We start from the raw sequence: 27,394 nt of genomic DNA on the forward strand, positions 1-27,394 counted from the left end.
CAATCTCACCACTAGACGCCTCTAAAACTTACACACACACCACCTTTTAAGTTAGGGGGCGGAGCTTGATTTCATCCTTTGGGAATTGATTGAAGCGTTGCCAAAAATGGAGGGATATTTAAATGCCAGATGGTATTTAGTTGTGGAGGATTACTATACAGGGGACTCACCATAACAGACTCTGATAACCCCGCTCTCATGCCATAGCACATGAAGGGAGTCTTTTTAAAGATTATAAAGGGCACATGGATTTAAAAAAAAGGTGCACAGATAAATCATTTATAATAACCACTACATTGCATATAAAAATAAGAATTTTACATTTCGATTTCATGGCAACTGTAATAATACCCTTTTTTTTTTTTTGCTTTTATTACAAATATGTCAACCTTAAGGATATCTTATGTCCTCCAAACACTAGAAACAGGAGACAGTCAATATGTCCCACCATTAAATATGTCAACATATCAAATGAAGCATCGCATTTCAAGGCACTTCAATAGATCTGTAACTCTATTAATTCTATTAATAATAATGATAATAATAATGGTAATAGTAATAATAATAATAATATCAGAGGCATTGTGATAGCAAAAGTTTATTATGATAACAAAATGTCTTTACTGCACACCACCCAAGAAGGTGCACATTTTTTGTCATTCTGGTTCTTAATTCATTAAATAAACAACCCAATGTCTTTAAAAATAAAAATGTTATTTTTAACATTTTAAAACTTAGTTGAAAAAATCAAAAGACCAGCATAGTTTTAAAGAGAAATATTAACAGTTGTTATTTACCATTTGTAAAATGGTGTATATAAAATCCATAGATCTAAATACACAAAATTCAATTAAAAATCAAAGAACCTAATAATCTTCCCAAGAAATAAAGGTAGCCTAATACAAAAATAAAATCAGTTTGAAATGTCCGAAAACCTTTGAAAAGACATCAATTGAACAACAAACATCTCATTAGAAAGGCAGGTGTGTTCAAATTTATCCCCCACATTAAATCCAGTACATCGAATAATCCACAGACGTTACATTTGACTTAAATCTATGTGCTTTCTGGCCAGGTAAACATAATGAGCTCATCGCCTAGTTAAGGTCTATGAAAATTTCTCCAGTTTCAAGATCTTAAGGACAGCCTCTAAAAATGGATCCAAAGGTTCAGTTTTGATAGTTTTACTGCTTTCGGAGTTACATCGTAATAAGATTCTCTTTCTTACCACGCTCGACTCGCATCACTGTGTGATATAAAAAAATATATACCAGTAAAGATGTTGTATTGCAGAGGTTTGTGCCAAATTGCATTATGTCTTTAGTGCATAATGTTCCATTACTACAAAACAAGTTATTGCACTTTGAATATTAAAATCCAGCAATAGAAAGTAACCAGTGAATATAATAAAAGCTTCAGGATTTGATCTCGGGTCAAAAAATAGAATAGGGAAAGTAAATGTAAAACCTGTTTCATAATCAACTATTCTATGATCATTTTGGTGCAATTATTAATACCAATACAAGTTGTCCTCACCACTAACTCCACTCAAAATATGGCAACGAAAACAAATACAAAACAGTTTCAGAGCCAGAGACAAAAACATTTCGTCTCTTCAAGCATGATTCATTTAACTGCATTTTGAAACGGCATACTCAGTCCTTGTAACTATAATCATTAAGAGAGCTAAAGAGATGGCCAGCATAGTAAAACTGTGAGTCAGTCAGTCACAGTCATTTCAGTCTGTCACTTTAGCAGCCTCAAAGTTGACTGCCAGTTTTCTTTGTTTTCGCTTGGATGCCGAGCCTGGTGTGTGAGGGTTGGCACCTTGCCTTGGTGTTTTGGGTGTGGTAGGGGTGGGCTTTTGTACAGGCTCATTAATACTGGTGGGAGGGGGAGTCTTGGTAGCTGAAGCAGCTGGTTGGGATGGTCCACTGCTTTGACCAGCATGGAAAGAGGAGGTCGACAACGGCTTTGCCTCTTGGTTCTTGTTTCGGCCTGATACCCGCTTTTTAGTCACCTAAAGACATGATATTACGTTATAGCTAGATTGACGAGCAGAAGTTAAACTGCTCTGATAGGAATATGAACTGAAAACCATTTAGAGCACTTAAAAAGTTCTTGCCTGGAGGGGAACAAATTGGTTGTGAGATCCACTGGATGCTGAGGGTGCAGGTCCCCGTGCTCCAGGGAAAGTACCTCCATAGAATGGCTGTCCCTGGTGAGGCAGTTGCATACCCCAGCGAAGAGGTCCATAACCTTGTGGGGGCATCAAAAGACCACCTGTGTAAAATAAAGACAGAACTGCAAATGTAGACGATGACAAGGTAAAAGCACGAAAGAGCGCATGTTAATAAAGGTGTCACTCCTTTCTTTAAAGTGCTGATTGCAGGTTTGAGCACCCATTGAGTCAATGTTAAAAAACGTCAAAGTGGAAATGACGAATGTTCACTACTCATTGGGATGGGTTAAATGCAGAGGTCACGTGATGACGTGATTAAAAATGCTATGGGAAACACTACACTAAAGGTCTAAAAGTCTTTTCACCTGCAAAAAAACATTAGAAATGGAAGATTGCAGATTCCTTTTTCTTTTTAGACAGGCTGGAGTTTGTGGAACCTCCATAACAATAATTTACCATGACAATGTCAAATTGAAATACAAAAACTACCAAAAACACAATGACTCACAACCGTTCCTACTGAATTCTAACCAACTCTGCACTGAGCCAACACCAGTGTTGGCAGGTCGTTTTGTTGCTAAAAGTTGCTAAATGACGCTGTGACGTTAGGGTGTGATGACGTCATTATGTAATTTCACAAAACTTTCTATGCAAATCTATAGAACAGACCAGTTTCCAGAAATTGACTGGCCATCTCAGCCAAATATGAAAGTAATATAGCCTACATATAGTCTATTTTCTCAGTCTATTTTCACATGTACACATATAGAAATATTTATTTTAATATTTATTAGTTGTTCTTGTTAGTTCATTTTGGAATTTGGGAAAACTGTTGACCTTTGATGTTTTAGCCTTTGATTTTGATTAACATTTACTACTGCCATAGAAGTTTAATTTTTCATTATAAACATTAACAAATTGAACCTTAGTGTGACGCATAGACTGTAAAAAATATGGACAAAGTGTCCATGACATCACACATAAGTTTGTGAAGAGATTTTTTTAAGCCAATAGTTGACGGGGCTTGCCGTTGCCATCTTGGCATCACGTCACTCAGAGTTAAATGAAAATGGTTGAAGAGGCGGGACATGGGTGAAGCTGAAGTGGCTGGTTGCTGAAACCACGCCCACCGACGGTAGTGACAGCAGTGGCAGTTCACCCATCACTCAAGTGGCCACGCCCTTAAGCAGAACTATAAGGCTTAATAAAATTAACAGATGAGAAAGTCACCCCTCTCACAGTTTTCATAAAGGGCAAAATTAGCTATATAGACCAAAACAACGTTTTGTACTAGGCTGTAAACACATTTATTTAAAATGTAAAGTTGGGCATTTTAACATGGGGGGTCTATGGGAATGCCCTCCCTTTTGGAGCCAGCCTCTAGCAGTCATTCAGAGATGGGAAGGTTGCCCCTTGGTGTAACGTTGAAAAAAAAATGCATGTTAGTGCTGTGCCTGGTCATTGAGCAGAGTCGTCACTACTGCGGTCATCACTTAAATTCAAATTGGTGCAGGCATACAGGCCATATGAATGTGTTTCAGAGAAAATAGTTTTTGTAAAGGTCTAATTTAGAAGAAAAACACATTACTTTTCATAATTACATTTTTTTTCAAAAGTTGTTAAAAAGTTGCTAAATAAATAATAAAAACTAGATGCCTTTTAGAAAAGAAGTTGCTAGGGTAGACTGAAAAGTTGCTAAATCTAGCAACAAAGTTGCTAAGTTAGCATCACTGGCCATTGCAGAGCCTGAAAGACAACTCTCGTCTTTTTTGAGAAACTGTCACTATTTCTTCTAAATTTGTGCCCTCAATTTCTTGTAAAACATTTCAAAGCCTGTATTAACTTTTCATATGTTATTTATATACAAGGTTATATATTTATTTTGTAAACAATGTAACTTTGTTTATCTTTGTTTTATTGTTGTTGGGTTTTCATAATATATAGTAGTAATTCATCTGTTTTAAGGTAAGGGGGAAATCCTGGTCTTTTGTTTATTTCTGTAACAACACATGTATATCACTGTCGTATCATCTAGCTTATTTCTTTGGTTACAACAAATAATGTTAAAACTCAGAGTTGAAGATTAAAATTAGTTAATTAAACTGTGGCAAAATTTCCTCACCAACACATCGCTCAAGATTGATAAAACTGTATACGTTTTGTTTATTTATATTTTGTTTATATATTATACATTTAAAGATGTTTCACCATTTAAAACTGGACAATATAAAAATTAAAGATTATAGTAGTAAAAACTCGTTTTTTGCACTTTTTAAAGTACACCTCTGTACATGAATACTCTTATTTGGGGATTTATTTAGCTACAATAAGTGAAAAATCGAACTGAACAGATGTTTAGGCTTTTATCCGATTAATTGAACAAAATAATGGTCCGATTAATCGATTATAAAAATAATTGTTAGTTGCAGCCCTACTTGTTTCAGAAATACATCAAAACACTGTGATGGCTCAAAGGACTTGCTTTAGTGCAGTTGTTCTCAAACATTCAGCCCCCCCACCCCAAAATAAAATTCATGACATAAAATAATCTCAAACTTAGAATTTGAATTAAACAAAACATTTTAAATAATAAAATGAAGTGTTTGTAGCCTTATTTTTCTGAGGTTTAATTGTACAATATGTATGATGAATTAATGTAATAAAAAAAAATGTCATAAATCTGGGGCCCCACTAGCACCATCTCACACCCCCCAGTTTGGTAACCACTGATTTAGAGTAAAGGATAGAGGACACCTACTTGCTGGCTGACCAAAAATAGATGGATGAGGTGCAAGAGGCCTCATCTGTTGAACTCCAGGGAATATAGGAGGAGGAAGTGGGAATGAACCCAACGAGTTCTGCAAAATACCAGGAGCATATATTCAGTTTATTTCAGCCTAAACTAACAGACTAAACAAACACAATAATTCTGCAGACTATCCTTGTTGCCTGCTTATGCAGTACTTAATTCATACGGTCAACTTATTATTGTTTTAATGAGCTAGTACAAATTGTTCAATGAGTTACCAAGCGCTGAAGAGCAAAGAGAGCGGCCTTTTCTTTGGCTTCAGTTTCAGACTGACACTGAGGACCATGGACCAGTAGACCATTAGACAACTTCACCTGACACACCATCAGATTCTGCAGACCAAGATAAAGACAAAAGAAGAACAAACCTGAGCAATGACTGGAAATACAATACAAGGTTATGTATTAGGTTCTGTGTATTCACAGAAATGTGTATCTCAATATTCAAGATTAGACAGACATGTAAACCTTGTATGACAGACCAACCTGTCTGTGGCGGAGTAAGGCGAACTCTGGAGGTCCCATCCCAAGACCCATGCACATCCGGCCAAGCTCAGCAGCCATGCTGGGCAGAATGGGTGGCTGTCCAACCAGAGGAGGAGGCGGGGCCTCAGTCTGAGGTGTGTTTATCCGAGCAGCTATGAGAAAGAGAGCACCATCAATTACACGCAACACACATTTCCACGTGATAAAAACAGAAAGTAGCTGAAGAATGAATCTATTGTATGAATATTTCATTATTTTATTAGACAAAGTGTTAAATGCTCCTTCTTTTGCAATTCATTTTGGATAAAATCACCTGCAATTTAAAGTATTTTGATTGTTGGACACTGAAATACCTAGCTTTTTGCTGGAGCGTCTCTTGCTCTGCTGTTGGGCGTTAAAGTATTGGCCTTCAGACTGTAAAGTAGACTCAGGGGCAGAGGAAGTTGTCCCAGAACTGTCAATTTTCAACATTTCTTTCAACATAAGTGTTCCTTTCTGTTTTGAGAAAAAAAGTACTTTTTTATAACATTTGTGTGCAGACATGTCTTAAAATACTGTGGCTAAAACAAACATGAATTGCACACCATGGCAAAGGATTGAGGAGAGAGAGGTTCTCCTGATTGGCTCTTGGGCTCTTTAGTTGTATAGTGTTGGGCCGGCTCAGGATCCTTTGAAATCTTGAGATTGGCAATAAGCTCCTCAAATTCTGCAGATACCTGTAAAATAGACATTGTGTGTAACCAAAGTTACCATTTATCCGTTTGGTTCAACACACATCCAGCAACCAAAACATTTACGGAAGGAACAATTTTTTAGGTGGATTTGGGCAACACTTAACATTTATTTTACAAACAATCTAATGGCAAAAGCAAATATTAACGCCATTTACTACATGTTTTTAGGATCTTGGAGTTATTGAAAAGTGAATGTGCTTTGTACCTTATTTGAAGGTTCTTGTAAGTGAGCAGAATTTAAATCCTCATTTCTCTTTAGAAGTCTAATGTTGCCACCAAAGCCCTGCAAAACCAACATTTAGTAGATATATATGGCATAACATTAATTAATCTTTGTTCATTCATTGACTTTTTTACTTGTCTTTAGCATGCCAAAATAGCAGCTTTTGTTAAAACAGCAGGAAATGTTATTGGAAACTTGCAGCACCATGCCTGCTTATCATGGCACGATGTACTGTAAGCTTTAGTAAGAAGTGACTATGCCACACCACCCAGGATTCTTCTAAAACATTTTTACTTTTTATACATATATGCTTGTTATCTCTCACAGTGTGTATGTTTGTTGGAAATTGTTAGCACAGTGTGAGCACAACAGCTGTGATTCCTAGCATTCTAAATCAAAAGCAACTTATTGGCCTTTGTAAGATCAGTGTGAAATAGCAATGGTGAATAAAGCTTACGGGTTTACTGGATGGATCATTGCATTCACTCTGTTTATTATGTCCCTCTGGTTGCTGCTGTTGTGGTACTACCCCACTGGTTTTCCCAGCCTGTTACAAATAATACAAACATATAAATTATTCACTTATCACACAGTATTAAACATCATGGTCATCATCTCAAGTCAGCTTAGAACCTGTACCTCACTGGTAAAACCAAATCATTCATTAGAACTGCAAAGGTCATGGGTTGGATATTATACAGATAAAACCAAATTCTACCAAATGTGTCTATCAAATTGACTAAGTTTGACTAAATGTAGGTTGTGATTTTTGCCTAAATACTTTCATCAGTAAAGAGAGGAAAACTCACATTGTTTTGCCAGTGAGCAGGTGGTTTCTGAGGCATTCCTGTACCCTGCAGGGATTGCCATACATTACTGAACTCCCTCTCACTGCTAAAGCCCTGTAGAAACACACACAAAAGTGTTTAAATACAATCACAGCCTTTTAGCTTTAGGCAAAATTCCCAGAGTAGAATGGCCTATAGTAACCTCACAGTTATTCACAGACATCATGACGCAAGCAAACTTTGTGTTGGCTTCATACCTTGTGTTGGTTTTTCTGGTTGAGGCCTTTATGAGGCGAGTTTCTGTTGCCCTGAGTGTCAGCACTGTGATTAACACCTTGTCTGCCATTCTGCTGCTTTCAATAGGAAATTCAATACTGTTAGACATTACATTAGTACAACATACATTCCTTTTACATTAATAAATAAATGGTTGGCATATACATCAATGCACTTAAGAGTATTTAAAGGGCACCTATGCAAAATCCAAAAAAATGACAAGGTGTTTGGACATAATGTGTGTTGGCAGTGTGTGAACACAACCACCCTACGATGAAACCAATCCACCCGCTCCTTGTTTTTAAATCAAAGCAGTTTAATTAGACATGAACATGTAAAATGTATGGCTTACTTAGAATTTTTGTTTTGTTATCCAGTTAAAATATCTAAGAATATTTAAATTGAGATACATTTACTTGATAAGCAAAGTGGCATAAGATTTTAAGTCTTGTTTACTAAACTAAATTATGAAAATCAAGGTTTTTTTACTTAAGTAAAAAATATCTGCCAGTGTGGTAAGAAAAAAAATCTTAAATTGAGTTTGTTGAATTAAGTTAAAACTGGAATTTATTTTATTTTATTTCTGCACTGCAGATATTTTGACTTGTTTTAAGTATAAACCTCTTGATTTTCATCATTTATTTCAATAAACAAGACGTAATATCTTAAGCTACTTTGCTTACCAATGCTGCGTCCGAAACTGCCTACTTTCATACTATACAGTAAGCGAAAAGCAGTAGGGGAGGCGAGTAGTATGAATACGTAGTATTCCAAAAACAGTATGCAAAAAGTACCCGGATGACCTTCTACTTCCGGTTAGATTTCGAAGCATGCATACGATGGAACTTCACTATCCCATGATGGCCCAGGAGCGGAATTATGCAACAAAGAAGAAAGGCGAAAACAGCGATGTGACCGTTTTCGCGCTGATATAACATGACGTGATGACGATGTATGTCACACGATGTATCAACATGGCGGCTGTAGTATGTCCGAATCGCATTCATACTACTAGGATTCATACTATACAGTACCTACTGTTTTAACAGTCAATAAGTAAGTAAATACTTCATCTAATTCAGTACCTACTGAACAGTATGCGGTTTCGGCCCAAGTAAATTTTAAGAATCTTTCAATTTAAGAATTTTCTGATATTTATACTAAAAAACAAGACAAAAATAATAAGTAAGACATTCATTTTTTGCAGTGTGCAATTTTTATTCTCTTATCAATGTGAGGTCACATTGATAAAGCCCCACCCACTTACAGTACTCCATAACCATAGTTTCCACTCTCAGCGAGTTGTACTCTGTCCACTAAATACTATTCTCTAAGACTGTATTAATCAGATCTATTTGACTAAAGTGCTCACTGTCAGTTTTAAAGGAAGTGAGGAGCTGTAGCTCATTTGCATTTAAAGGTACAGACATTAAAAAGTGCAATTTTGCTCCCACACAAAAAAGGGCATTTTGCATATGCTACAATAAATGAGCTGTGGGGTATTTTGAGGTGAAACTTCACCGACACATTCTGGGCACACCTGAGACTTATAGAACATCTTATAAAAAGGCCTTAATAGGTACCTCTTAATTTTCTGATATACATCGAGCTGTGACCCAATGTTAAGCACACATGCTTCACATTTTGAGCTGTTGCAGACAACAACTTTACACCTGGCCTGTCTCATTTGCTGATCCCCCTGTTCTACAGATAATTTCCTGACTAGGGCTGTGACGATAACCGCGTCACCGCATCACCGCAGTAATGAGATGCCAACCGCGGTGCTGAGTTCATCATCGTCATCACCGCACTTTTTTATATTTTCTTTATTTTGCTGGTGAAAGTTACAGAAGTCATATGGTGTATGATATGAACTATACACAAAAGTCATTGTTAATCATAATTTACTGTCTTCCATCCTGTGTTCAAGGGTTCTAGAGAAAAAACTGCTTTCCGCACAAGGGGGAGGGACGGTGCATTAAACATATATAGGGGTTTATTATGTGCGCATGTCTTATAATTGTTATTTAATTAATTAGTTTCAGTACTTAAATACACACAATAGCCTACTGTCACGGGCGCAATCTTCTTAAACATGAAGCCATTAATTTAAGCGCGTCATGCCCAGGTGCTCTGATATTTATTGCATGCCATGGAACTGTACCAACTCACTCACTGCGCGAATAACAAAATCTCAAGTGCAAGGAAATCTCACAGCCACGCGCATTACATTATTCAGGTGCAAGAATGTCACCGGGCAGCACGAAATGCGCGTTGGTACTGATAAGAATAGCATAATTATTTAAAACTATAATGGTCAAACATGCCAACTATAGTTATGAAGGCTAGCGCGGTCGGCTGTAGACCTATATGTCTGACTATCGTAGCGAGGAAATGCCACTATCTAAAATCACATCTTGTGATGATTAACTATCATGTGGCGTTTGTCGGACTTGGGAGCACCAAACATACCTTTAGTAAAGCATAAAACTTCAGCCCTGCAACGACAGTTGGAAATCTCCAAGACTTTTGCGAGAGGAGCAAAGTACCATAGTGACATCAGTCAGGCAGGTGAGGGCTTACTGACCGCGTGACCGGTTAATGCTGTAAACTAATTTCTCCAGCTCGGGATCAAATTTTTTTTATTATCTTCTTGATTATGTAAATGGACAGCAGTAATTTAAAGCATTGATTGGAGTATCCATAAGTTTTGCGCAGTTATTTACAGGATGATGCAATACGTTATTTCGTTTCGTATCTGCTTTGAAAAATTATAATTAAACATATTAACTATAGTAACATGAAATAGTATTTATTTTCGTTTCTTTTGAGTTTTATATGAATTATGGAACAGTTTTTGTCATTGTTTGTAACCCATTTTATTGTGCAATAAATTATTTAACGTTCAACCCGTTGCGTTTGGTGAAGTGCGTTATATCCACGGAGTGTTACCCGAAAAACACTCTAAAAATGTCTAAAGAAATTGGAATCAAGGTTTTGCTTACAAGAAACAATGTTAAGCTCGGCATGTTCTTTCTAGTTTTTTTTCAGGTTGCTATTGTATGAAATGTATTGTACAAAATGGGTTATAAACGATGACAAAAAATTATATAATTATTATATATATTATATATGAAAATATATATGTATTGCTATATATATATATTATACCTATGGAAATAAATATTATTTTATGTTGTTATTGCTAATATAATTAGTTTTAATAATAAATAAGAAGACGTTTCCGATGCTTTGCGGGGGTGGGGGGTTGTGCTTTTGGGCTTTGGGGGTTACTGTTGTGCGGTTAACCGCATAACCGCATGATTTTTTTTATGCTTCAAAATATCCTAACCGTCACAGCCCTATTCCTGACCAAAGCTAAAACCTGAAAGAGTGAAAGTGTTACCCAACAGTGTTTGGTTTTAAATGGTGAGTGTGTATCCATTACCCGTGTAGGTATAAAGGGTGAACGTGGAGAATGGTTAAGGCCGCCGAGGTGGCTCTTTTGTGTGAGATGGGAGGAGGGCTGGGGTTTGACAATGGCAGTGAGTTTGTGTGATCCCTGCTCCTTCCTGCTGCCATGGCTCATGTTAATTAAGGCACTGGGGGGCAATCGATATCCACGTCCAGGAGAGCACCTGTAGACCAATATCAGTCTTTAGTAAACCATGTCTTTACTAAACATCAGTGCATTGTATATTAGCACATTCTTTCAATTTGACATAATTGAGTAAAATAAAAATAAAAATGTATATTGCTACAGCGTTGAGGTAAAATATTGCAATACTATTGTTCATTTTCCCACCCTTTATTTTATACCTGATAGTGAGACCTCCAGCAAATTCCTCATCAAACAGAACCTCGTACAGAACCTCAGCCTCTCGTTCAGCTGAAAGTCCAGGACAGAAAGAAATGAGGGTCTAAAACTTAATGGAGCACTTCATCCAACAAGAAAAGATGCCTTTCAGGATTTAATTTGTCTATGCTGTTACCTCCTTTGATACCAATGACAGTTCCCCGAAGCCCGAGAGGAACAGAAAAGCTTTCTCTGACATTGACAACGCGATCAAATAGAAGATATTCTGCATCAGGATCAGGTACTACACCGTGCTGCTGCTCCAGAGGCTGTAGATACACAAAAACACACAATAACTTATGCATTATATACCCATTTAGAGTTGTGTAATACGTTAACACAACACAATTAAATTAACCTTTTTGTGCTTTCTCTCTCATAAACAGCACAAACACACACACACACACACACACACACACACACACACACACACACACACAGACAATACATACTCTGAAGAGCAGGTGGGGCTTGACAGTCACTCGTACTTTCTTGTTCATCTTTTTGAGCTGTCACATAGAGAAAGAAACACAACATTTAAATAAAGATACGGCCCACAAAGGTGTCCAATCCGGCCCACATGATGATTTATACAGTTTTATTAAATATGAAAAACATATTTTAAAACGATTTCAGGCGGGTGTCTAGTTCGTTTTTAATATGAGAGACTTGTGGAAAGCAGCAAAACGCAGAACATGGACTAAACACGGTGCCCAACAATCTTGCCGTTTTATTGTTACTGCCCCGCTAAAGATCCACTGATTCTGGTGATCCACTTCGTGTTTTCCCGCCCGCTCCGCAGCCTCTCTGTGTCCACTCTCTGCCTGGAGAGCGAAGATGACAGTTTCCGAAGTTCGTTGCATTAACAGGTAGATTCATTACATTAAATCAGTTGTTAAACAACAGAATTAGTAATTTGGAAGTTTGTTTATGCATTTCTTCCGGCAATGATTTGCTGTCGGTGTTCTAAAAGTGCTAACAACTTAGCAAGCAAACAACAACAAAATAGCTCATTCTTAATATTAACGTTCCAATACTTGTCTAATCGATTTAATCTTCCCGATCAGATCTAAGTTAATATAAACACTAAATTTGCTGTTGTTGGCACAGTTTGTAGACAAAAGCACCAAAGCCTTGACAAAATAAAGACAGAGAATGGAAAGGAAGGCTGCTAAAGGCAGTTCAACTTGTCAAACATGGATTCAAAGCTCCATCAAGCCAGCAGGTAAATCATATTGAATATTTAGCAGATTGTCACACTTTAATTATTGTTATTATATTTCCCATTATAATCACATTCTAGTAATATAACACATCATATTTATAATACTTTATTAAAACCATAATAATAGTACCACCCCCATTTTTGGTTTGGGCCGCTGCCCCATCTAGCATTTTTTTTTCTAAATGACTGTTCTCATTACAAATATATTCCAAAGAAAAGTGAATGGTTTATAAATAATTTTGGCATTAAGGCAAAAGAAGTTAAATTAAAGCTTTTCAACCTATAAGGCCAGTGGGTTTTGTTCAGATGTAAATTTGTGTGTACAGTATGAGTGTGACCTTATGAAATGTAGTTTTCACAGAGCTGTGTGTTTAGTTTTCTTGCTGAACAAACCAATTAATTGGTTTGTTTAGTTAATATTAACACAATTTTCAGCACACTAAGGTTTAAAAAAATTATCCGGCCATTACACATCATGTAGTTATTTACCATCCGGCCCTCAGCCTAAAATGAGTTTGACACCCCTGGCTTAGTGTGTTTCTCACCTTTGTTTTCTCCAGCTCTTCCTCAATTTTCTCGACAATGCCAGCGTCCAGGATTTGCAGGTCACATGAAGCTCGAGAAGAAGAGCTTACTGGGTGAGCTTTCAACCAGGCCTGGATCTCCTGGACTTTTTCAGCCCTGATAGAGTAAGATCATCACAAACATCATCACAAACATGCCGGTAACCAATCAAATGTGTTCGCGTTTTGCATGTGTACTAGAACTACTACACAGCTTACAGGCTAAGCAAAGTGCTATACAAAAAAAAGGAAACACTAACTAAATAGTAGCGGTGCACGGGGCAAAAACTAAACGCAGGGTTACTTGTAACACGGACTGTTTATATTGTTGCACAGGATTGGGCAATGTGTTTTTTCCGTATTGATTTCAAGCTGCCAAAAGACGGTCTCCCGTAAATTATTGGAAATGTATAATGTTTTTCCAGAGAGTTATTGATGAACGAATGATTTGGTGGCATTTAAGTTAATATTTTCATCATATGTTTGTTTCGTTTTCTTTTAAGTTGGGTGTGTAAGATACCAAATCCAATGCTATGTCATATTAATCGGTGTCTTGTTGACTTAAACATAGCATCGTTTTGAAATATGTCTGCAGCTCTTAGCAACTTTTTTGGTGGGCTTGAAAATATTTTGACACAGGGGATAATTGTAGGGGTGTGACGGTTATTATATAACCGTGAGACCGACGGTTATAGTTGAACACCGTCATTAGAACTCTATAACCGACAAAACCGTGTTATTAAAATATTAAAAAATATATATCATAAAGAATGTTTAAATACTAATTAAAAACAATTGTCAACAGTCTGTGTTACATGCCCCACCATGTCATCACGTCACGCAATGAAAAATACAGAGCGGAGCAGACACTGACAACGCGCTGACATACAGGAGAGACCAGGGCACTTTTTGGTTACTTTTGAGATTAAACATATTAAACAAAGTCTCACCTTTCAAATCATCTCTTCCTTCTATTTAATTTATAGAATCAAATAAACATGAATGGATGGCCATAATATCTTTTAACCGCGGAAAGGCTCCGCCCCGCTTTTCAAGTTCAAATCCTCCCATGTTAATCTACTAACTCTCCTGAAAGCACATTCACTGCTAGTTGTCTTGCTGTTAATTGTAAATAAACGTAGAGCAAGTAGCTGATCAGTGTTTAGTTATTTCAAATGTTGGTTTCACATCGCAAGCATGAGCACTGAGCAGCGCGTATGCGGAGAGCGTTTGCCGCGCGTGGCCATTGTGCTTTTACACGGCTGCGTTTGCAGCGCATATGGCGCAGTTAAATAACAGTATAACAATCTCAAGTTCACATTACTTTATTTTACATGCATTTATGAGCAAAACCTCTTCAAGACGCTTTTTAATCCACATTGTTTTCGTGCTGTTCTGGTCCGTGTAATGACAGATATAGGCACAAAAATGTTTCTCTGAAGATTATTAAAATAATGATAGATAGAGGATTTCATTTATGCTGGGCAGAGAGTGAGAGCGCAGTCTGGCAACAGTGTGTTTTTTAAATATTTAATTGCTTTCTGTTAAATTTCTCAAAGTCATTACTGTTTAAAACACACTTGGCATCACATTCATGATTTTATGGTAAAATGACACGCGTCAATCCACGAGCATTAAAACAACCCCCCCACCCCCACCCACAGACGGTTATGTGACGAACCGTCACATTTGACTCACGTCATAACCGTCATCAACAATTCTGAAACCGGCACAGCCCTAGATAATTGTAACGCTGTGTTACAACTAACCCCTCAGCACTTATGATATGGAAACCGCTAACGTTAGCGTAATTCTTGCTGTTGTTTTAAATCGGCTACACACGAATGATTGTTGGCTGCCATCAAAAATAAATGTGCTTGTCTCATCAAAAATTGTGTGTCAAATTTATTTTTTGTTCATATCTTTAATATTGATTGAATAAGGTCTAAGATTGAAATCATAATGAAATGAATGGCTAAAATCAGACTTTGATGCTCATGATCTCAGAATTTGATTTTGAAACTGTAGTATGGTTATTACAGACTGTATTGAAATATCTGCCCGCAAACTTAATTTTTAGCAAGTGTTACAACTAACCCCCTGTTTGTTACAATTAACCCCACCTATGGGGTAAGTTGTAACGTTTGCACTTCTGTCACATTTGGTGTAATTGTCTAAGAATGGTAAGTACTAGAAACAAACTTCAAATATTCATTTGTAGGAGAGATGAGCAGTGTGTTGCTTGTGTAAAAATGTAATTAATCAAATTCAAATATTTTTTGAATGATTAAGAGCAAAAATCAAAAAGCGTTAGGTTGTGCTCCGCTCTCCCCTACATATAAATGTCAGTCAACAAACTTTATACAGTGTTAAATGCCACTGAAAAGAAATATGACTTCAGCAAAGTCCTTCAATATATCTATTATAAAATATATACAGTAAATTCACTATCTTCCATTGTAGCGGATTAATTTGGGCTATGACATTACACGTTGTGCTTTGGTGTATTGTGAATAGCAAGTGTTTGGAGCATAAACTGCTTTTCTTAACGAATCATTAGAAAAGAAGAGTTTTACACACCCATTCTCATCTTCTCCTGACCAGATATCATCTTCATAAAAGGCGTCATCATGACTGTTTCTCGCTACATAGTCAAATACCTCTGAAAATCTGTAAGACAAAATTTTGTTAAAATACCCAGACAGATATACACGAGGTAGCGGGACATCCATAAACACACTCACATACACACCTCTCTAAGTATTCAGCTAAAAGATCTTCCACAGCAGCAGAGTAAAGCCACTCCTTTTCTGTTCTCTTGGTGTAACCAGGAACTTCCTCGTTCTTCTTGTTGAACTTGAGATTAAGGCCAGCGTTTACTTTCTGCTCTCCATGAGGACTGAATGGAAGCAGCAATAGCACGGGTTACCAAAAAATAACATTGGTAAATCGTTAAGGCACAAGACATTTATTTAATCAAATTATTATCTATCTTCTGACTGAGTAACCAGTTTCATGTTGCGAGCCTTTTAAAGTTAACGTCCACATTGTTTGAAACAGCTTGCCATCTATTTGCCAAATTACCCACTTCCTTCGCACACCCTCCGTGAACCCTTATGTGTAAACATCGCTGACGTTTTAGACGCATGTTGCAATTTTTACCACTACAATTCGGTTTGAAGTCATCTAAAACAATGTTGTTTAGTCAAGAGCAACCGCATGACTGTCAGCACTTGCCACAGAAGTGAAAACGACAAATCATAAACCACCATCGTTTACAAATACAACAAAACCAACCTCGCCGCTTGTGGTTTTGAGGAAACTTCTGCTTTTTGACCGAATTTACCAATGGTGGGGATTGGGTAATCTTTATTGGTCCAAAATTCACTTCCTATTCAGATTATAAAATATTTTCTAAATGAGTCACTGAAGTTTCACGTTCATCGTGCAAACTTTCATGGTCAATCTGAATTGCACTGACTTTTTCTTGGATCCTCTTCCGATGAAGATGCTACCGGAGAACCTTGAGACGAGGTAGCTGGTGATTCCAAGGCGGGAGGCGAGCACATACCCGGGACTATACTTCACAGAGTATTTCTGAGGGAATAAACAAAAATATTAATTGTAAAATCTGCACATAATTGTATAAATAAGACAATAAGATCCATTTAATTAATAGATATAAAGAAAACTCAGTATTTTTGTCATGTGCAATGTTTATATTAGGGAAGCCAATTTAAGATCTGCGCTAAATAAGAACAAGTCTTACATGCTGGTTCTGTATTAAGGCATCCAGTTGAGGTTCACATGGTACAGAAAAGACCACTCTGACTCGTCCTTCATTGATGACATCACTAGAATCTTGCACCTACAGCCAACAAAGAGCATCTACATAAACAATAACTATTACATTACAATTTAAACATATTTTAATCATCAGAACTAACTGGAAAGCACAAACCAAAGTTACATACATCTCCCATTGCACCATAATATGGATTTCCAACCATAAAGACAGAAGTTCCTGGAGTAAACAACTCCTCCAATGTTTTGAAGCGTGCCAGTGAGGAGTCAAATGCTTTGATATCCTGAAGTGCAAAATAAAAGACCAGTTTCTTCAACATAATGAATTAAATCACAAAAATGTTGAAAATCTTTTAGAGAAATAATATTAGATAAGAGAATAACACAAATTGTTTGAATTCTTATAGTAAACCAACATAAAGAAACTTTCCTGTGTAAATGTTTACTTTTTGATGGGCAAGATGAGTATTTACCTTCACAATGGTCTGGTATGGAAAGGGCAGGATCTGTTTGGCAAACTGCTTCTCCAAATGTACGGTTCCATTTTGACCAATGACATATTTTCTTCCCGTCAGCAACTGGGCATATAACACCACATCTGTGTCACTGATCACAATGCCCTTACGCCTGCCATAGCTGGAAAACAAACAAAGGTATTAACTTCAGCATGCGACTCAAACAAAACTACCATCTTTTAATAATTTGGTGCCATGAATCTCAGACATAAAGTGACTAGACATTCTTTAAAAGAGATTGTTGCTGTAAACCCATTACATTGTAAAATAATCTACAGAAGTAAGATTTTTATACATTAGTGAATTAACTGAATGGACCACCCCACTCACAGTGAAGCCAAAATATACACCGAGTGTGGAATTGACTTTTAACATACAGTTTGTGCACTATACAACTGCACTGCCATACTTCACAACTACACACATCTTTATATTCCAACTGGAATGATTTATTGTCAGGAGAGCCGCCCATTGTTGTCATCAGTGTTTGTTGGCAACTGTTCATTTTATTAGTTTCCATCTGTTTGCTTGAAAGACAGTACAGCTTCGTTTTGAGTGTGGCCACCTAGTGGACCTTTCTGTCTGAGATTTTATCACTCCATAACTCGTGCAACGGATATCCGTGGTTTGTGCTAGTTTCCCCCAGACCATCTCGATCTTAAATAGTTAACTGCTAAACAAGTGCAATATTTCACCATTTACTCTATTCCCACTGTGTACATAATGACACTGCATTACACCTTTGCATAAGCGTACACAATACACACCATCTATAAATATGTAAATGTGCTAATATAGTACCCTATACAAATGTCAAAATTTGTATTTTTTTAATATTTTACTATTCCAATTTCTAAATATTTGTCTTTAAATTATTGTGTCGTCTTGGTTTTGGCAATAAAGCTTTTCTGATTCTGATGAAAAAAATGATCACACACGCCAATGAACACTGACTGAGCAAAATGCAGACAAGCAAACGATGCTCACGGTCAACACAGTACAACTACTGATATAATACGTAGGCCTACTAATATATTTACAGCTGCTAATATAAAGCTACATACTATTCTGAGAGGCCTTGCACTTCTTTAATCCATTCTTTCTGCTCTTTATCAGTCAGACGGGTCACTTTAGTAGGGGGTGGTGTGTCGTCCATATACAGCAACTGAGGTCCTGAAGGTTCCTCTAAAAAAAACCTACAAAGCAAGAGGACACACATAATTAAAAAACATATACAGAGGGAAACTGTATGTGAGATATACAAGTATGGAATAATTAAAGTAACTTTCGATCAAGTTCGAAAGGTGTGACTGAGCATGTCGTCAACTAGGGGTGCACCGATACATCGACCAATGATGCTAGTATGCTTCTCAATGAATTACGGTGAAATGCTGCTACATCCAAAAGCCAGAGGGCTCTCTCGTGCAGAAACTCAATATGCGTTGCAGATGAAGAACCATACACACGTAGCTATGACATGCAGCTCCAGGAAATATTTATATTTCTGTTCTTCAAACCTTTTCAGGTATTTTCCCGATAATAAAGAATATGTATAATGATTATTTTTGATGAGTGTTGCTTTTTCAAATGCATGTTATAAACGACTCAAACTAACAGTGATTTCAGATCGATAAGAACTGATCAAAAGTTGTAGTACATGAAATAGCTGTGAATAATATCGTCTGTGAGTACTATAGTACAATAGTAAACTATACAGTTTAGTTGCCATTTTACAAACATGCATAGTCAACTTACTTTGTTTCTCCATCTGAAACAGCCACAATGCGAGCTTCCATTAGATGAGGCCAGTTAACAAACACAGTCTTTCCCAGAACCAAAGCTGAAACATCATCCACCTGCACCATAGCAAAACATTCATAGCATTCACATCACCATGAAATAACCACACTCCTTACCTTCAAAATGTTCTGGAATATAAGTCAAGCTATGCAAATATTTAAATTCAGACATTTGGGAGATATTTTCATTCAATGACTTAAGAGTGCATTCAAATTGTACATTTTATCAATATGCGTGTTCCCTGGGATCAAAGCAATCACCTTTACACTGCTAACGCAATGCTGCAGGGTCACAAGCTACACATTTTGAGGATTTAAACCGCTCACCTGCTCCACCTGGCCAGGGAAAATCTCCAGAATCATGTTCTCTCCCCTGCTGCTTTGTTGAAACACCATCACCCCACTTTTCTTTTTATAAAACTGTGTGAAAGAGATACAGCAGGATAATCTGTGTGAATTCTCACAGCTCGGATTATAATATTTTTTCTACAGTCAGGTGGGGTTGAGGTTTGCTTACTTTATGACGGATGTGCTGTAAGGTGGGGAAACCGCAGAAGTAAAGCGCTCCTCTGTCAAACCTGCACCTCACGTGATCCACTGACAAACGCCACGCGTCCATCGGGATTGGCGTTTGCCTAGGAATGCGGGACAACAAATCATAGTCAATATGAAGTTAATAGGCAACAAATTTCATAGTTAAAAAAAATAAAACATCTTAAGTGAGCAAGTTTATTTTTTGAAAGATGTCCTAGTTGAGGTAAAATGTATGTAATTTTTTGCAAAACACTGATATGTTGAATATCCTAAATTTGTAAACATCATTGTGAGTGGTAGGTCATACCTGACATGACAGTGGATGATATTTGGGAAGATCTGGGGGGCAGGAGAGTCGTAGGCATAGTCAAGCTCTTTATCAAAGCAGTAGACAGCACATTCAGTATGTCTGTTTCTGGCCTTCTCAGATGGCATCAGTTTATGCGAGTAGGGCTCCATCGCTGCTAATAAACATTTCTGAATAATGCAAGCACACATAAAACATTAAACCACACCTTCAGCACACAGATGCTACACTATCAATATGATGCAATAAGCGGTGACAAATGAAATATGCAAAGTATTAAAGCACCTCATCAATAAATGGGATGAGCACCACAGCCTCCCACTCCTGCTGCTTGCCGTTTAGGTCCGTTTTGAAGTCTTGTGGGTAATACTCAACAATAGGTGAGCTCAATGATGTCATTAGGTGCTACGAAAAAAGAGAGCGAGTAAGAAACAAGATTTTCTGAAGATGAAAGAGACCTAATGATGGCTTACATGTAGACGGGATAACATTAAGCCCATGAAGGTGTGTGCCTCACCTGGTAACACTGTGGAAGTAGATCTTTGCTGGCTGCGGGCAGGACACCCAAAAGCTGCTCAAAAGGCATGAAGGGTTTGCCAAGGTCAAAGGTCAGTTTGAGATTAGAGATGTTTCTCACATCAGAAAGGAAGGGGGCATAGTGGTACGGATAATACCTGCAACGATATCGAATGTGTTTAACACATACACAAATGGGACAAGCAAAGGTTAAAATGGTCACAGTTATCTGAAAATCTTTAGTATTGCCTGTTTATATATTATGTACACAAAGATGATCTACAAAACAAACAAAGATACAGTTGTTGCCCTCTCATAAATACACACCAGCTCCATGACTGGACTCCATGGTAGTAATAATGCAGAATCCACTGGATGCCTTCCACATAACATTTAGCCTGATTGGCCAAAAACTCACTGCAAGATGAATGCATAGGAAATTATAGATGCAACAAGTCTACTTTACATATTTATTGGCTTCAAGTTAAATGCTCACTCTGAGACGACTTCAACTTCCATCTTGGTCATGTAGTAGGTGCGCTTATACTGGCGAAACTCTGCTTCAAACATGTCATCATCCTCACCGTCCTCTTCTGTGCCATCTGGTGCATTATGGGAAATCAAAGTCTTTATTAGATATACCGCCACTAAGCTTTAATACCACAGTCTTTAAAAATAACCAATTAAGACAGTAAATAAGCTTAAATTTTGTGCACGTGTTAATGTTTACCTTTTCCTGTAGTGTGTGTGTCCTTAACTCCATCAAGAGCAGCAAGACACAGGGAGTTATCTACAGACTGAGAACGTGCAGGACAGGTCATGAGTCAGAATCAAAGCATAATGGTTACCGATCATCAGGTCTACATTAGTGATACACGTGTGTTAACACTCTGGTTGTTGGCACTCACCCTGCTCTTCTTCACGCCTTTGGCATCAGCTTCCTCAGCCGCCAACCCAGCTGCCTCATTCAGGTACTTGTTCCCCACTTTACTCTCAAACCACTTCAGATCCACAAACACTTCACTGAAGTGCTCCCGGTCAAACTGATAAAAAAGAAGCACATGGTGTTGACATGTACAGTATAGCTCTGGGCACAAAGAGTAGTAATGTATAGAATTGCACAATACAATATAGCTGTGTGTTATAGCGGAAGGCTAGGTAGCTAATAAAAATGAAAAACTCAGTTGTAAAACCCCCTAAAAGCATCTAATGTTTTCTTGTAAATTTGCATTTTTTTTTAATCAGACTCTTATATTGGACTCTGCCACAAACCAGTATTTCTGTATTGTCTGAGGCTGGGATTAAGCCGTTTTGGTTTATATTACTATTTAATTTTTGACGAAAGTCCTGTTTAGCTGCTTTTGCATCTCGTCAAATAGATTCAAGAATTTAAAATCGGAGACACTAGTCTATATAAAAGGTCTTTGAGATACAAAATAAAACATCCCAATCTTGAGTAATGTATTTTCTATAGCAAAATCATCATGAATATACATTTAGGCATTTAGTAGGTGCTTTTATAAAAAAACAGCCAAATTTTTTCTAAAAATAACTATGACAAAATAAATTATATACAAGGATTATTTAACACAGTATAATGTCCAACACAGCAACAATAATATAAGATAGAAGTGTAAAATACGCTTATACTAGTATAGTACAGTATACACTGGTGATGAACATGGCTACATAATGTACTTTTTAATGTAGATATAATATTATTACTAATAATTTATAGATAAAACAGCAAAGACTCACATCTGAGAGCTTCTCCAGGTACTTCTCAAAGTTTACAAGGTTGAGGTGACCATTTTCATTCAGGTAACCTAAAGGAGGCCACATAAAATCATTACCACAGAAACATCACTGTAAAGGGGACATTCCACAAAACTTTAAGATGTCAAATAAATCCTTGCTGTCCCCAGAGTACTTATGTGAAGTTTTAGCTCAAAAAACTATATAGATAATTTATTATAACATGTTAAAACTGCCACTTTCTGATTAAGGGGCGGTATTAACCCCTTATGACATCACAAGGGGAGCCAAATTTTAATGACCTATTTTTTCACATGCTTGGAGAGATGATTTACCAAAACTAAGTTACTGGGTTGTTCTTTTTCACATTTTCGAGGTTGATAGAAATACTGGGGACCCAATTATAGCACTTAAACATGAAAAAGTCAGATTAAAATCAATACTTTAAATTAATACAAACTAATATCCGCATACACAGGCTCTCTAAGCGGCACTCACCTCCTAAAGTGGGAAGCACACTGATATAAGTTCTGTAGAGCAGCGGTAGTGCATCATGATTGATGTGAAGGTTAGGAAGATGAGGGATAAAGTCATTGCCCACCAGGAAACCCATTAAGACCCAGTCATCTATGATCCGATCCACATCATACTCAAAAGGGATCTTATTCTGATATATGACAAGACATAGAGTTGATTTAGTGTAACATTACACATGTACTGGTATACTGTTTATCACAATTAAAGAGGCATTATTATAATTTCATTTGATCTAGCATGTGTCGAGGTACGCAAGATAAATGAGAGTTCACATTTCCTCACCCTGAGCTCTGAGAACTCATAGTCAATGTATTCCCTCATTAGGGAGAGATGGAGCAGGTGAAATGTTGTCTCCTCAGGTGCTGTTATCCTACGGGTCACATAAAACTAATTTATCATAAATGATCACAAACTTCATTTTAAAACATCTCTGTACAATAAGGATTTATCACAACTGGGCCAGATGTTTTTTTAACAAAAAAAGTATTGTAACATACAAGATAACTTACATAAGACAGCATAACCAACATAATCAACAATAATAAAAAAATGTAAACCTGTCCGGCTTCTCCACTATAACATAAACATACACACCTCTTTTGTGACTTTTTGCCTCCAAAACGCACCTCCTCTCGGAGGAGAGAAAAATTTGGCTCATGGCTGGTCAAGCCAAGCATTATCTGCACATAAGAAAAATGGTTATTAAAAAAATATATGACAAGACACAGGATTTTTCACAAGATGGAAACTCACTATAGTACATGAGTACAAAAATGTTCTCACCAGATCGGCATCTAGACCATAAAGGCAGTGCCTTGTGTTTGGATTATGATTTGGTTTGGCACTCTCAGCGCGAATGAATTCCATTATTTTGTGCTCTCCTTCACCAGGGGTCTATGAATGAACATTTCAAAAAACTCAAAGTTGAAAACACAGAAACACGCAGGGAACACAAAGCTCTGAATGTATTAACTCACCTCATGACCAGACAGGTACACATTCACTCCCTGCCATGATTTATCTGTGGACAGTTTATTGTGAACAAAATATTTAAGCTGATCCTGCAGCCTGGCCATGAAATCCGTTCCTATGGAGGTTAAGAAAAACACATAAGACACTGTCCCTATACATAGAAATCTTTATATAAAGAAAACAGCAGACTGTAAAGATGTTAATATTTAAAAAAAAAAGGATTCTGGCTTTAATTCCACAAAACAATTTCGTCTTTTTTAATAGTTTCTTTAGGAATGTTAGGTAGAAGACATGGAAAATGTTTGGAAAACAATTATTTATATTCACTAGCTTTAATTAAATTAGAGATTTATTTTTTTAAAAGAACAGTAATACATATTTTCAATATTTATATACATAATTATTGGCATAAGACAAGTAAAAACAAACACACAGGTACAGCAGGTTACTCGTTTACATTTATGTAGCAACTTTACTGTTACTATCTCCCTTTAACCCATTTATTTCATAATGACATCAGGACTATAAATCGTTAAAAAAATTGCAAAAAGCAGTTAAATTAGTCCATACGACTTGTGCACAATAAGTAATTTAAAGGTGTTGCGTGTAGATTTTAGCGGCATCTAGGGGTAATATTGCAAATTGCAACCAATGGTTCAGTCCACGGCCACCCCTCACTTTCGAAACATATAAGGTGCATCCCAATTCAGGGGTAGCGGCCTTCCAAGGCCGTATCTGAAGGCAAAGGACATCACCGGGCCTCAACAAAGACTGTCTCAATTTGAAGGCTCCTTCACATAAAAGCCTCCAAATGTGGCCTTTTTCCCCTGAAACCAAGGATCCAAAGATGTATCCTTCACAGCCACGGCTATCCCAAGATTCAATGCGCCCCTGTGACGTACTGGTATTTTGAAATAAACATTCAAAATTGTAGTTAAATAGTAGTGTATATTTTGCAAATTAAAGGTCCTTGTGACTGTTTTACTATTAAAATTATGTTTTAGTGATGTGAATTAATATTATTGCTGCAATATTCTGCGTGTTGCATTTTGCTTTTGTATATTTCTAAGGTTGGTGAATTTTACATACTGTTGGATAGTTTAATCTGCATCAATGTGTTATATTTTCTAAAATAAAAAAAATCTGCCTCCATATTTATTTTTAAAAGTCTGATAGGTCACAGCTGTTAGTGGGCGGCAACAGTTAGTGGGCTAGACTGTTTAATTTCAGTTCGCTTCGTGGCCTTTAAAGGCTGCTGCCTTCAATTATTGAGCCTTGCCTTCAAAGTCCACGGCCTTGAAAGGATCCAGACCGAATTGGGATGCACCCATAGAGAAGCTAAGGTAGCCAGCAAAGGACACACATGTCGTCGTCTGAGACTACATTGTGAAGAAAGCACTCTGTAAAGCAGTTTGGCAATGCAAAATGAATGACATGTAGACAGAAATCGCTCATTCTAAGGTAATAAAAACATAACTTTATATACGACTAAAAATATAGTTGTGTATATTATTTTGCATTTCTGTCAATAGATCCTCCTAAAATGTACACACTGCACCTTTAATGGTATTAACAATCAGTCTTTTCCTCGTGGAAAGCTACTTAATTGCTTCAGAAAACAGAATTTGGTGCTTCTGAACTATTTTTGAATATTCTCTTTACGTTAATTTTGGAGTATATGGGTCACTGCTATGAAGAAGAGTACTCTGAAGGATCTGCAACACATCTATGGCAAAAGGATGACAGAGTTTTAATTTTTAGGATCACAAACCAGGAGTGATGCAGTTAGAATCAAATCTGGCCTCTGTGGGTAAAACTTCACCCTTCTCCAAAGCCTTCTTGATTTTATCCTCAGCTTCTTTTGCTGACCTTTAAAAAACATATGAAGTACTGACACTGAAGTTATCATGTTTTTTGCACAACATGTTGTTTATCTAAAAAGCCTAATGCCCTGTTTCAGAAGAACTTCTAAGGAAAAGACAAAAGTACACCAATTGAAAACGTAAAAACTAAATGTCAAGTTTATTTTAGTCAACTAAATGTAGAGTACTGCAGAGACAGGCTCCACTATTCTGCCATACCTGAATCTTCGTCCACGTTGCTGGTTCATCTTGGCCCTGGGTGCTACTCCATCGACCGCCATGAAAAACACTTTCCTAGGTTTAATAATGCGAAAGAGTACTTCCAGGTAGTGAAAAATATCAGCAAATATCTTCTCCTCAGAAATACGGAAGTGCACGTCTTCATCATTAGGGTGGGAACATTGATGGATGATACCGTTCATATCTAAATAAAGATTGTCGAACTCTGGAATCTGTGATAAAAGAGACATTGTTGAGAGAAGGAAATGAGAGAAAATGCTTGATGTGTCCTATATAGCAAAAATAAACTTTGTGACCCTGTTTGTAAAATCCAGGCTAAAGTCTCATAATCTTATTATGAGATTAGCATCATGAAAGTTTGATTTCACATTGATTTCAATCTTTGACATGGCCCTACTTAATCAATATTTTATGTTATATTTGTCTCATACAATTGTTAACACAGTTTTTTTAAATACACACAAATGTGAAAATGGCATTAACATTGACTAATTACAAATCTTATTATAAAATAAATTAACATATATATTTGCTATAATCTGTTATGAATTAAACAATATGTTAGTAGACTAAAAAAAAAGTATGAGGAGTAATCAATATAATTTGTTTAACAAATGCTCACATATGAAATTAACTCGGAGAAAGGTTAAACAGTCAATATGCGTTTTCAAGTACATTTTATGTTGTCGTTTTTGTGATCTGCTTGTGTATATTGATCGATAAAGTTTTTGTGTCAATGTGCATTGGTTAGCATAGAGCTCTACCGCACAGTATTTTTGAATGGCAAAAACATTAACCATTTTGACTGTCTGTTTCAGCTGGCTGAATATTTGCATAACTCAATGTGATTGGCTGTTCTTAACAAACGTTTAGAGCAAGCCAAATACATGATGTCTAGGTAGGCAGTTCATTAGGTTTTAAAACACGGCCGTTATATTTTACATTAAGCAACAACGACATTAAACGCAAGATTATAAATCGTTCTCTACATATCGTGACATTCGCCAGAGACTATTAAAGTTTTAGTCTGTACTATGAAGTGTAAAGTTTAAGGGTTTTAATCATAAAGCTGTTAACGATCTATGCGGCCCTGTTATAATATTTAGCCAAACAAGCTTACCTGATGCTCTTTGACAACTTCACTTAGACACGGATACCGCTCTGATATCCATCGGTAAAATTTAGGCACTCCCATCTTTTCGCGTAATTCTTCAAATAAGTATAATGTAGATAAAATCTATAAAAAAGTCAAAACGAGCGGGTTTTCATAGATTGGTGTTGCTAGCTCTGTCGGTTTTGTTTCTGTATGAGCTGTTACTTTCCAGCCAGTAAAAATGTCCGTGTGGAAACTCATGATGTCACATCGTAACAGCGTTCCGATACAAACACTGAAAAGATGAATATATATATGT

The 27,394-nt window shown here is 36.8% G+C and overlaps 1 protein-coding gene across 2 annotated transcripts; it reads right to left on the reverse strand.

The window, feature by feature from the left end:
* Positions 1–582: 582 nt before the first annotated feature.
* Positions 583–27,297, reverse strand: xrn1 (5'-3' exoribonuclease 1). Of its 2 annotated transcripts, none has more exons than XM_065276063.2 (42): positions 27,103–27,297; positions 25,962–26,194; positions 25,652–25,749; positions 23,886–23,995; positions 23,692–23,802; positions 23,503–23,588; positions 23,191–23,278; positions 22,870–23,038; positions 22,375–22,442; positions 21,525–21,659; positions 21,347–21,413; positions 21,113–21,218; positions 20,944–21,033; positions 20,618–20,774; positions 20,386–20,505; positions 20,101–20,270; positions 19,777–19,894; positions 19,587–19,679; positions 19,216–19,316; positions 18,525–18,656; positions 17,419–17,581; positions 17,116–17,229; positions 16,911–17,009; positions 16,623–16,738; positions 15,894–16,040; positions 15,722–15,811; positions 13,124–13,259; positions 11,806–11,862; positions 11,490–11,622; positions 11,317–11,386; positions 10,946–11,135; positions 7,479–7,571; positions 7,243–7,335; positions 6,891–6,980; positions 6,416–6,493; positions 6,061–6,192; positions 5,830–5,971; positions 5,477–5,628; positions 5,210–5,323; positions 4,941–5,040; positions 2,126–2,283; positions 583–2,020 (listed from the first exon to the last, which is right to left on the reverse strand). In XM_065276063.2, exons 1-42 carry the CDS (start codon positions 27,175–27,177, stop codon positions 1,739–1,741), a joined length of 5,076 nt encoding a protein of 1,691 aa, XP_065132135.1. In that variant the 5' UTR covers positions 27,178–27,297; the 3' UTR covers positions 583–1,738. The 2 variants fall into 2 exon arrangements, with proteins under 2 accessions (XP_065132135.1, XP_065132133.1); XM_065276061.2 differs by having other exon boundaries at positions 7,479–7,574.
* Positions 27,298–27,394: the final 97 nt, after the last annotated feature.

This window comes from Paramisgurnus dabryanus, chromosome 6 (genome assembly GCF_030506205.2).
Source record: "Paramisgurnus dabryanus chromosome 6, PD_genome_1.1, whole genome shotgun sequence".
NCBI lineage: Eukaryota > Metazoa > Chordata > Actinopteri > Cypriniformes > Cobitidae > Paramisgurnus > Paramisgurnus dabryanus.